The sequence below is a fragment of the Parasteatoda tepidariorum genome, chromosome 10 (genome assembly GCF_982258835.1).
Source record: "Parasteatoda tepidariorum strain Cologne lab strain chromosome 10, Ptep-v5.0, whole genome shotgun sequence".
NCBI classification, from domain to species: Eukaryota; Metazoa; Arthropoda; class Arachnida; order Araneae; family Theridiidae; genus Parasteatoda; species Parasteatoda tepidariorum.
Window position 1 is genome coordinate 6,305,499 of NC_141764.1, and position 13,598 is coordinate 6,319,096.

General features: G+C 27.3%; 1 protein-coding gene across 2 annotated transcripts in view; it reads left to right on the forward strand.

The window, feature by feature from the left end:
- Positions 1-8,469, forward strand: part of mbt (serine/threonine-protein kinase PAK mbt) — a 49,935-nt gene extending 41,466 nt beyond the window's left edge. For both annotated transcript variants that reach the window (XM_087154151.1, XM_087154150.1), the window contains exons 8-10: positions 114-239; positions 2,605-2,739; positions 7,143-8,469. In XM_087154151.1, the coding sequence (XP_087010277.1) occupies positions 114-239; positions 2,605-2,739; positions 7,143-7,304 (423 nt within the window). In that variant the 3' untranslated portion in view covers positions 7,305-8,469. The remainder of the gene's footprint in view (positions 1-113; positions 240-2,604; positions 2,740-7,142) is intronic.
- Positions 8,470-13,598: the final 5,129 nt, after the last annotated feature.

A 13,598-nucleotide genomic window follows, 5' to 3' on the forward strand; every position in this document is an offset into this window, starting at 1 on the left:
ATTAAAGCTCTCTTCTTTAAATTGCTTTAGAAGTCTGAGAACTTTGTTCCAAAATCAATGCAAATTAAATAAATCTTTTTTTTTTTTTAAATTTTTTCTACTTATTCTTTCAGGTGAAGCTGTCTGATTTTGGATTTTGCGCTCAGGTCTCAAACGAGTTGCCGAATCGAAAGTCACTGGTTGGAACCCCCTACTGGATGGCGCCTGAAGTCATTTCTCGTCTACCTTATGGACCTGAAGTAAGATAGTTCATTATCAATTATCATCATCAAATATTTAAACAAGCATCAACTAGCATTTTAAATTAAAATTTAAACTTTTCATTTGCCTGATCTAAAAGGCACAGTGATATACGTATTTACCAAGTCTCCTGTTTCTTAACGAAGACTCCCGTATTTTAATAATTTCTCCCGTTTACCTGTATTTTCTCACATTTGAAGTTGTTAAAGAAATTTTAAAAAAAAGGAAAAAATGGTGATAAAATATCCACTGATATCAAAAATACTTCTTTTATTCCTCAACAGATGGCGCGATTGCCAGTACTGCAGTATGTGGATTGTTAAGCGCTTACGTCGAGCTGTGATGGCTCAGGGGATAGCGCGTTCGCCTTCAAATTAGGTAAACTCAGGTTCGAATCCCAGTGATGACTGGTCGATATGCATTCCACATCCGGTTTGCACCGTGCACCATAGTGCTGAAGTGAAATATCCTCAGTGGTAGACGGATAATGGGTTAGACTCCCTTTGCTGTAGGAGGTTTTCGTGGTTTTCCTCTCCATGTAACACATATGCTGGTTAATTCTATTGAAAAAAGTCCTCTACATAGGCAAATTTGTCCCAATACTAGATCCAGGAGTTCTCCTGTCTTCTGGATTGGGTACAAAATTACAAGGCTATGGAGTTGAACATCAGTAGTCGTAAAACCAAAATTGAGGCAGTTACTAAAATCTCTGTTATTTTATTTCTCCATTGTTGGCAGGTATGGATATAAAAGTAAAAGCAAATAATTTATTATAGTAAAACAAAGTATGTTTTGAAGAAAAAGGATGATGATACTCAAACAGAGAGAGAAAAAACTTGCAACTTGTGCAAACGTAAAAGTTTTTTCTTTTTCGAATTGCTGAAAAAAATAGTCTCCTTTTAAACACGCAAGAACTATGTTCACAGTTATTATAAAGTGTAGGTAATTGCCACTGATATCTGAGAGCTTTAAAGAAAGTACTATTTTTTTCCCTTTACCAGAATAATTTTGGATTAAATTTTAAAAAAAGTCACAATTTTTAAACCAACCATTGTAAATTATTTCTTACAAAACTCATTTTTATCAGTTTGTAGTTGAAATTTATAATAACTTTTATAACTAAATGATAAGATCAATATGATTGATAATTCTTAATGGAACTGATTATTTGATTTCTTGCTTACGCAAAACATAATAAACTAAGCACAACTTCTTTGGTTGGAAAAATACTATAATATCTTACAATTTTGAAAAAAAAAAACTTATTGTAGACATGCATAGTCATATAAATCCCTATAGCATCTAAAATATTGATCTGCGTTATTTTCTTTTTAACATTTAACTTTAATGTTAGTTATTTTCTTTTTAACGATATTTAAATATAATTTTTTCCCCCAAATGTTTAATATGTATAGTTCTTATAAGTATGTAATTTGCCTCTAATCTTTTGGTAAAGTAAGCATATTTTTCTCAAATTTATTGAAATATTTGAATATTTTGAATAAATAATCGTATGAATATTTTTTGAATCTTTTTAATGAAAACCCTTGGAAAGAAGAGGATAAAAAATTTAAAAAAGGAAAAAATAAAAATTTGCAATTTAAGTGTTTTTGTAAGCAGCCTCCTTATTAGACAAAAAAAATGTGCATTATTATGCCTTTTAGAAACTGTACTTTAATAATTAAGCTAACTCAAAATTTATTTCAGGAATACATGTTTTTATAATGCATGCATTATTTATGTTTTAAGAAAAAAAATATGTTTTTAATGAATCTTACTATTTATTTCCTATGCATTCTAAATTAGTACTCTGAAAAATGCTACATTTGCAGAATAATAATAGTTTCCATTATTTACTTTAATAACTTTTTAGTGATTAAAGAAAGTGAAATATTATGTTAGCTTATTCAATAATGGACACAATTACCTCTGAAGTTAGAAGACTCGTGACAGTCAAAATATTACTAATATTTTGACAAATTTCACTTAACCTGGTAGAGGTACATAGTTTCATAAATGGTGATTCACCTTTTCATTCACCTTCCATCACACTTTAAAACGAATTCTTGCCTCTTGCTTCGACATGTAATGATGAATGGTAACAAATATAATTAAGTTCCTTCGTTGAACCTCTAATCATTGATGTAAGCTCATTATTTTATTGACACAGTGAAAAAAAATCACAGAGAGTTAAGTTGTTTACCCAGCAAGAAATTTTGACACACCCTGTATATTTTTACCGATTGTTCAGAAGTTCTCAAATTCTAGAAAAATTGCCACCATTCTTGCACCAACTTCACAAGTGTTGCAATTGTATTCAAATAAATATATCATTTGATTAATTTCTGTTCTTGTGTGTTTCAGGTTGACATATGGTCTCTGGGTATCATGGTAATAGAGATGGTAGATGGTGAACCACCCTTCTTCAATGAGCCCCCTCTTCAAGCTATGCGTAGGATCAGGGACATGCCTCCTCCGAAACTTAAAAATACTCACAAGGTTAATTCAGTTCCTTTATTCATATTTTCATTTGTTTGTACAGTAGAACCAGGATGGATCATTTCTTCTAGTAATTTTGAATGCTGCAGAAGTAATGACAACCGAAAAATCCATGCAAAAATATCACCATGAATGAACATTAACTTTCGGTATTCCATGGAAAAACAATAAATTTTTTAAAACTTTTTTTTTCTTCTGAAGAGTAGTCGTAGTAGTAAAAAAGAATCTATTAAACCGCATGATTCAAGAGAAACATTCTAAGAAATCTTGAAAGCAGACCATTAAAAATTATTATTCTAAGATAAAGTTTGCACATCTATCTTTTAAAACAAAATATAAAACAACAAAACAATATTGTGTGAAAATAAAAATAGTTTGGTGACCGCAAACAATTGAAATCAGTGATTTTTGCTAAAAGTTACTGATTAGCTGAATTTTTTTTTTATTGTAAGCTGTAATTATTATTTCTTTTATTTAGTATTTAAACCAACACAAAGCTAGCTGACTTTTCATTAGATGTAACTATAAGTTCAGCATATATATTAGGATAGTAAGGTTATTAATTATAATTTTTATTAAAAAATACATTGAAATACCCAAGAATATCCAAAAGAGCCAACATTACAGCTACTCTTAGAAAATTAAGGACACATTTAAATAATTTATTGAGATACAACACTTTAAAAAAAGTTAAAATTCATATTCAATGAAATAGTTACACTCAAAATATTAATACATTTAAAAATATTCAATAGAAAAGACTTTTTAAAAAGGTTTTTTATTTTTTTACACTTTTTTTAGCAAATAATTTTATGAGAATTTAAAAATCCTATTCTGTAGTAATATTGGATTCAACTTATAACATAATAGTTTCTTACTGCTTTAAAATTTGATCTTAAGTATTACTAAATCAATATAAAAGCAGAATATGAAAAAACAAAGCAAAGTTATGTTCAAATAAAAATAGTCCTAGACATTTGGTGATCGAAAACAAGAATTATCATGGACTTTTGCTTTATCATTAAGCAGTAATTATTCATTAGTTAAACTAACACAACCTTTCCTTAGATTTAAAGATAAGTTCAAAATCTATAAAATTAAGGTTATTGATTATAATTATTTATTGGAAAACACATTTCAACAAATGCAAAACACTCAAAAGTGCAAAATTTATGTCTGCTTATATATCTACTTTATTATGTGTACTTATTTTATGTTTACTTTATGAAAAACACATTTGAAATTTTTTTAGATATGAACATTTCATTTTAAAAATTCAAATTCAATGAAAAAGTTATACTCCTTAAAACGTAATTCTACATTTAAAGGTACTCAATTTAATGGATTTTTTAAAAAGGTTTTTTTTCTCTCCACTTTTTTTTCAGCAAATAATCTTATGATGTTTTCAAAATATGTGGCAATATCTGATTCAACTGATAATAATAGTAGGCTATTACGATTTTCTTTCTTTAAATTTGACCTTAAATAAGTTTTGATCCTTTCTAAAGCAGAAAAATACCGAATTAATTTGAAATAGGAGTACTTAAAAAAAATTCTGAGAAATGTGTCCACATTGGGAAAAGTATGTTCAAAGTTTGTAATTGATCTTTAGGTTCACTGACTTCAGGTAGCATGCTCTTGAATTGAATGAATTCTACTAGAAAAACGCTGTCGAGATTCACTCCTCTTGTAACTATTAAGCAGCTTGCACTAATTCTTGTCTGGCACTTTCCTAATAAATTTTGTATAAAAAAATTTTCTTTTTAAATCTAAAATGATGTAGGCATCCTTTTGTTTAGTTAACTTTGTTAACAAAGAGTCACAAAATACATTGAAGCAATTATAAACAAAAGTGTTGCAGCTGTTAAACATGACTTCTTCACTTGCCGATTCATCGAGCATTTTGCTTCTTGTTGTTTTTCTCTCCCTCGACATGCTCCAACAAGTTGCTTTCCTTCAGATTCCTACTTTCTGAAATTATTTTGCATGGCTGCAATGAATCGTACAAAGGTACAATCACAGCAGGTGAACAATTTGGTGCATGCAAAGTTTTATTTGCTTTGTTAGTTCTTTGCAAATCGATATCCCACACAACTATTAAAATTGCAGTCTCCAGTTTTTCCAATTTTAAAAGTAAGGAACTTGCTTCATGACAAGCAGTAGTTTTCTATTCGTTGTCAGCTTTTCGAAGCTTCTTTTACTTGTTTCAAGCCTTTTCTTAACATTTTTGTAGCATCAGCACAAGCACACCATCTTGTCCCAGACAAAGATTCTAGAGTAAAAGTCTCACCAGGGACACTTTTTAGTTTACAAGTTAACACACCCCATCTATGAATTGATAATGGAAAAAAAAATTAAACAACTGTTGAATCAAACTAAAAAATAAAATAACTTTTGCACAAAACTCTACTGCCACTAAAACAACTAAATTCAAATAATGTGCTGCACAGGACTCAAATGTAGCTAAAAAAAATTTCATTTCTTATTCGGACCTGCAACCCTGAATATTTGCCTGGCATGTTGCTGACATTATGACTGTTATTTTCAATTACTGAATTTTAACCAATGACATTATGTTATTATAAAAATTATTATTTTTCTCCTAAAAATACTTTGATTTAACTGATTGGAATTGATTGAAGTAAAACAAAAATCGCAGTCAATTCTTTCTTTAAATTTTTTTATAGAAAGAAAGGACGAAAAGACATTAGCTTTAATATAAAATTTTTGTACAAGTTATTGCATGTTATATGCAATGAATTATTAATAATTATGTAATTTTTTAATAAATTTTGATTGTATTTAATTTTTTCCACTAATTTAATAAAAACTGTTAACTATTTTGTTTATATATTGCGAACCACCTAACTCTATGGCTTTTGGCAGGAGTCTCGGATTTTCGTGTTCTATCTCAAGAATCGGAGGACATGCACATAATTTGCTCATAGCCCTTAAAAAAACATTCCTCTAATTAGTGTTTTTATACTTCAAGTGTATATAGTGAATCATTCATCATTTTCAGAACCTTTTTTAAAATGTCTGATAAAGGTCTTAAATAGGTTTAACACTGTTTTTAAGTAAGCATTTACAAAGCATTGCATTTACATATGATAGTATGCTGAAATAGCTACTTTGAGTAATATTTCAGTTATTACTTTGAGCACCTAGTTAAAAAAAAAAAATTTTTTTTTTTTTTTGTGTTTGCAAAAGGTTTAAGAAAATTTTGACATTGCTTGGATTCTTGATATTCCAGGAACTAAATTTTGTTCTTTCATACTGTGAAGACATTTCAGAGCAAAAGTTCTTCGTTCTTTTGATAGGATATTGATGCAAAGTCATAGTATGAAAATTAATACCAGGTGGTATTAACCATTTTTCGCAAAAATGTGATTTGTTTGAAAATATTAAGTCACGTAACAAAAATCTGGATTTTGTTTCTTTCTTTGTCGAAATTGGTGAATCGATTGATTGAGAAAGCAAATCAGGAGACAGAAAATACATATATAATGTGTTTAAAAAAAATGCTAAATCAGTCATTCAATCTGTTTTGAAAAATTAGATTGAGTGATTTTGTAGTTTTTCATTGTAGAAAAGATAATTTTATATATTTAATTTAATGAGTGAATTAGATAATTATTTTTTTTAAATATTTATTGTTTTACTTATTACATTGTGTGGTAGTTTTAAAAAGTCTCAGGCTTTTGGAATTCCTAAGCCTGGGATAAATATCTACAGTATTTTTTATTTATTTTTGCATTCACAATATAATGTCCATTTTTGCCTGATCGGTGGAAGTCACCTTATCAAATGTCCAATATATCACACGGTGCGTAGCATTTTTAAAAAAGCACTTAATTTTCCCTTTTCCAAAACGAGATTTTTTTGTTTTACCATGTCGATTTCCGCCGCGTATTACGCAAAAGCGTGCTTTTCACATTGTTCAATGTTTTCACAATTCATTCAACCATAATCTATTTTGGCTTACCGTCGGTCCATAGTGTATGAAAGCGTCAATCATTTTACATGTTTGATGAAATACTTGGTAGTCCGCGTGTGCATCTACTGAGCAGTGTTCGATGAGATTATTGCACTCTCTTGTGCAACTCTACCGCAATTTGCAAGATATTCTCTATTTCAGACTTCATTTTCCACCCTCTTATATCGAATCGAAAAATCTCTCGATCATTTTATAATGGCTAATATGATCAAGTAGAATATGAAAAGAGTTCTTTGTCAGAAACTAGTTATTTTATTATGATCATATAAAATCATTGAAAATTATTTTGCATTTTGTTAAAGTATATAGTGCTTCAAAATATTTTTTGAGTACTTAAAAGGTACTTATTTTTTGTTGAAAGATTTGGCTGCGCACCCTGTATCAATTTTGTTGTGGGCTATTTCAGGTTTCTCCTCGACTGCAAGGTTTTCTGGAGAAAATGCTGGTTCGTGATCCATCCCAGAGAGCAACAGCCTGCGAATTGTTGCAACACCCTTTCTTGATGCAAGCAGGCGCGCCTAGCCTCTTGGTGCCATTAATGAGGAGTTTCCGACATAGTCCCTGCTAATGAACTTATTTTGCCTTCTTTTAATAAACTTAAATTTTTTTTTTGTCTGTGTTTTAAAGAACTGCCTAAGTTATTTTTTTTTCTCAGTTATCTGTTCATAGCCAGTGAAATATGGATTGTAAAATATCTCCCTTCTTTTGAAGTTTTTTTCTGCATAAATGTAAATATTTTTGATAATAAGTAATAATTTTTCTGCATAAATGTAAATATTTCTGTTGATATGTGTTATACAAATCGCCTTGGACTGTTTAGGCTTGTCCTGAAACTTGTTTTTTTTTTTGGTGGGCATAATTTATTCTTTTAAATATTGGTATTGTACTTCTCGCAATGTAACATTAAGTTCAATTGTTGTTATCAATAATGTATTATATTTAATTAAATTACAGATAATAAGTTTTATATGTACTGATACAATTTTAATATCAAAGTGTAATATTTGTTATTTTTTTCCAAAAATGAAAAAAATCTAGATTATATTAAATTTGTGTGTTGCTACTTATTATCAAGGGTTGATTGTATTAAATTTGTAATAATAAAGAAAAAGAAAGTAAGTAGCAAAGCAACATTAAAATGTTTATTGACCATTACCCCTGAAAAGTAAAAATTCAAGTTTTTTTTTCATTTCTCTTTTATTATGACTAATATTTAATTTTTCTGTTTTATACATAAGGTTTTATTCTTTAAAAAGTACTTTTGGCTTTTAACTATTAAAGCTTTAGTGTCACGAATTCGCTGATTTAAATTAGCTGATTTCTTTAAAAAAAATAATTGATTTAAAAAAGTTTACTTTTTTTTTATTTCAATTTTTTAAAATTTCATAATAATTTTCATAGTTTTAAATGTATTGTAAATAGACATCTGTGGTAATCAATTTCTTTTAGAAAAATTATATTAATTGGTGTGGACTATACACAAAGTGCAGCCTAATGCGTGATTGAGTATTGATTTTTTTTTATTAACATTTGAAAAGAGACAGTTAATTTTTTGCTATTTTTGCAGGGATAAAGACTTGTTTTTCAGTGGTCAATAATTAAACATTTTTAGTGCTGTAACATAGCTTAAAATTGATTTTTAACAGTGTTTCCAGTATCATTTATCTTTACAAAAGTTAACTTATTAAGAGAAAATTCTTGTTATATTGTTCTTGTTCGTCTATTAAAGAAAAGTTGTATCTTAAAAAAAAAAAAAAAAAACTGATTTATATAAAATATTTTGGATTTAAAAAAAATTCCAGTATCTAACATGATTTTTGAATGCGAATTGTTAAGAAAAGATTTATCATTCATCAGGTATCAAACACCTTCTATATAATTAAAAAAGGGTTGCTATTTATGAAGGTTATTCTTTTCATATTGAAAAAAAAAAAATTATTTTGTAAGAATGATTTATGTGTATTAAGCAGCTCAGTACAAGTATACATTTTTTCTTTCTTTTGTGTTTATTATAGCATTTAGCTAGTACATCATTTTTTAATTTTATAGGTTTTTAAGTTTGTATATTTTTTATCAACTGACATTAATCTACTGAAAATTTAATTTTTCTTTTTAATTTACTACTATTAGTTTAAGAAATGTTATTGCTTTAAGAGTTTTTATTGTTGACAAATAATGTCTTTAATTTTGAGTACTCTTATACTATGTGTATTATTTAATGAATAGTTTATGTGTATTGTATCCTTTGTTTTTTAAATAACCAGAATGTTTAATTTGTATGTGGTGTGTCAGGGGGTAAATTTACTCATTATTCTAACTATTTTGCTTTGGTATTTAAGTCTGTTTACAACCTTAACGGTTTTTTTTTTTTAATGCAGCTTGTAAATACATTTTGTTTTGTATGTTTCTAACAGTTTGTACAAATGATGCACATCTATTTTTATTTTTTTTCTTGTGTGTATATAGCAGTCACCAGTCACTATTTTCTTATATCATCATTTTTCATATCTCTTCATTATGCATTCCATTTGAAAAAAATACTCTGTGTAACGCTTAAATAGTTTTTTTAAAAAAAATTTCTAGCTTTTTTTTTGGTTTTATGTCATGCATTTATTTAACGCTTGATCACTTTTAATTGTTTGATTTTATTCTTAATTCCTAGAATTCATTCTTTCAGAATACCAAATATGAATTTTCCTCAAATATTATAGAAATAAAGATTATAGAAATATAAGATTATTGAAAGTTTTTGGAAACTTAGAAAAAGTTAAATTTCTCAGTTTTAATAAATGACCTTTATTAATTCAATTTTTTTTTTTACCTTGCATAGTTGTCAGTTTTACTGATTTAGTTTAAAATTATTCTGCTGTTTATGTATTTTAAAAAATTCCATAAAAATTGAGTTCTCTTAAAAAGTTACCATCAAGGTAGATTACTTGATAATTAAAATACATAAAAATACGAAATGATATATTGTGATTTTAGTTTTCTGCAAACTTTAAATTTTTATATCCCTTTTGAAATATTAATGTATTGTTATCAAGAAAATGTTTAGCCTACATGTTATTAAAGAACAAGAATCTTTTCCTACATTTTATAAATATAATAAGCATAATGAAAAGAAAAATTATTCAACTCTTTTTAATGTCTAACGCAAACAGAAAATTTTGAAGCCGACTTAAGTTTTTTTAAAAAGTGTATTTTTTTGTTCCATGATGATCAGTTTTGAATTTAGGTGCGACCCCTCATTTCTTAGGATAATTTCGTAATTTCTATTCACAAACTTATTTGTTTATTGAAGCTTCTGCTTCTTTGATTAACTCAGACTACCAATCTTATATACAAAGAAAGATAATCCCATGTAAATATTACACACACACGCATATATATAATTATTTATTAATTAGTGATTCCGTTTATACATTGTGTTGATAAAAAGTAAGCGATCATGCATAATTCTCCAGCCTAATAAAAAGTAGCACATCAGCATTTATGCACGCAAATGTCTAACCAAAATTGAATTATATATTTATTTTAAAATCATGTTTTGAAATTCCTTGTTTTGTCCATTAATGGTAGTAATAATAATGAATATGCATGTTAATAGATGTATAAAGATATAGAGTTCATATTTTAAACGGAGACTGAATTTTAATAAAAAGGGACCAAGAAATTCTGAAATCCGGGGTCCTTAAGGACCTGTCGTTTCCACAGTCTAGCAGAATCTCTGATATATATTTAAGTATATTGATTTATGTAAAAGCATGTAGTGTTGTCAGATTTCCACATGAAAGTTCATCTGGAACTGCAGATTTTATTGAGCAAGTATTTAATATAATAGACACAGCAGCAGATATGATATGTATGAAAAAATGTGGAAAAGCTTTTTTTCTCCAGATGTTATTCTGCTATAGGGAAAAAAATTTATTTTATTAATTTTAGCAAAAAATATTTTTGAATTCTCAGTATATAAAATGTCATTCATTGAATGAAATATAGTATTTTTTTTGCTTGAATATAAAGGTATCTATAAAAAGGTATTTTCTGCATGTTTATTATGGTGGCGTCTTTTTATAACTACTTGTAGAGATTCTTTAATTTATTGTAAAGACTTTTATTTGTTATGATTTCTAAGGGCATCTATGCTTCAATTATTTTTATGTATTAGTTTAGTGTAATAATCTAATATTTTTTTATCTATAAGTGTTAGAATGGAATTATCCTGAACCATATCTCATTTAATTTCATTGAAAAGACATTTTAGAATTAATAAATAGTAAAAATTTATTAAAAACCTATACCCATTTTAATGTTACATCTTTATCAGTAAGAAAAGAGACAGGAATGGTAAAAAGATTAAAATCCGCAAAAGGTTATGTCATGCTAAAAGAGATAAAGAGCTGAAAAAAATGATCTCCAAATATTGGACAAATATGATACAGCAGTACGTTCATTTACAGTAGAGTTTTCGATGATGCCACTCCCAAAACTCCGGATGAGCTGATGAAATTGTAATTTTATTATTTGGGAAAAGTGTGATATATTGATTTTTAAATATTTTATTTTGCTTTTTAATATGACTATGAGGCATGCTATTCTTGTTTTATCCAGTTATTTATTTTCTTTTTTAAATTCTTAACATGTTGAAAAATAATTTAACACTCACACAGCCAAAAGTTTTCAGAAATAGTAATAAAACTTTAAATGCATTGATTAATAAAAATTAAGTGGATACAATTTTGATTTTTCAATATGGTTTTTGAAAGTGTTATTTTTGTAAAATCATTTAGTTAGTCAGTCAAAATGAGGTTTAGTCTTTCATACTTCTATTTATAGTTTAACTTTTCTATACAACTTAATTAAAACCTTATGAATATTCCATTATCTGAAAAAAAATATTCTGGACAATTTCCAATTATTTTATTTTCTGATCAGTTCATCTATTTGTAATCAATAAGTCTTTTTGCTGAAAGTTTAAGAAAAAAGATTTAAAAAAAAAAAAAAAAAACTGTATAATATTGTATATTACTAAAATTTTTATATTTCATCTTATGGAGCAGCATTTAGACAAAAAATATTTTAAGAGTTCTGGATACTAAATAGTCTCCAATTTTTTTTCAAATGCTTTTCAATATTTTGTTTTGTGTTCTTTTTTTTTTTTTTTTTTTTTTGCAATATCATATCTGAGCTGCAGGTAAACTGAAATCAAAATATCATTTTACAAATTCATTGTTTTAAGAGTTTTGAAGTCTTATTAGTATTTTGTTTTAATTCAGTATGTTTTAAGCTAATATTTTGACCTATATCTTGAAAATGTTGATTTCTTGCATGAGAAAAACGTGTCATTTGATAGGAATGCGAGGCCTGCTCTAAGCATTCGCCACCTCGCCAAATGCGATGTCTATTTGGCGAATAAAATTGTGTTTCGTCGAAAGTATTGGCGAATAATTTTTTCCATTGGAAAGAAAAATATTCATAAAATTTTTTTAAGATTTGCATTTGTGTTTGGCTGATTTAGTGGCTAATAATTTGAAATCCTTATCTCAGGCCTTGGAAATGTTTATATCTAGCTGCTGTTGTCGTTAAAAAATATCAACATTCCGTCCACTTGATCATGAATTAATATATCAATGAAATTTTTATAGTATACGATATGTCTCTCAGTTTTGCTAGAGCTTTATGGCAAACAGCTAATCTTCCAAATGTAAACATGATATGTGTATATTTTTAGATTATAATACATTTTTTTTATGGCAAGCTATTTTAATAAAAGTTTCTTATAAAGTAGCTCTTGGTGTTCATTTACTTGTTTCTATACTTTTTACAAAAAAAAAAAAAAAAAAAAATTGTGTCCTTTTACCTACATTTTAATATGATTTTCAGTCTCACCTTTTTTTTCTTTTTAAAATTATTATTAAGCCTTATGACTGTCTATCTCCATCTTTTGTATAGTATATTATCTCCATCGTATTGGAATCTTTTCGAATCCCGACTGCCCCTTCTGTAGTTCAACAGATTCCATTGAATGATCTCGGTCTATGTGCATTACTTTGCAGTGACTCTGGCGCAACACTTCAGAGGCATGCTTTAGGCTTTTTAAGTCAATGACTTTGGTCACTTAGATTTCTATTTTACTTCTATATTTATTACTGTTTTTCTTTTATTCTTTTTTATATGTTCTTGCTTTGCCATTGGAAATTAAAACAGTTAACTATGGAAGAAATGATCGGTAAAAGATAATGATTAACGATATAATCGTTGTTAATCAAGATCGTCATGAATTGATATCTCTTATTCACATTATGTTAAAAACATTAGAATTTGAAAAATCACCCAACGCACATAGAAAAATGAAAATCTAGACTATTTGAAGTTGCTCACAACTTATGTTACTGCATTTTTTTGTGACTAACCTTTTTTTTTCTTAACTGGCGATTTGTTAGTAGACGAAATCGCACCCTACTAATCACTATATACTTATATATATGTAAAATATATATATTAAATATACTTATATATTATGTATATGTAAAAAATAAATTCATTACACATTTCTTTTAATATTTTAAATAATTATTTAGTATTGATTGAAATCCCTCAATTATTGCATTCTTAAGATCTGGAATGAATTCTTAAGATCTAAATTCTAAAATGTAAATGAGATAAAAATTTATAACATTAAGTCAAATATCTTTATTTTAAAATTCTGTACCTAAAACTTCTAATAAGTGAAATAATTAAAACAGAAGCTTCTATTTATTTTTTTAAACGTGTTTACAATTCAAGTTGCACATTTAGAAATAAGTTTTATTCTTTACTTGTTATAGTTTTTGCCAATTGTTCAAACTGCTTAGTATTGTTC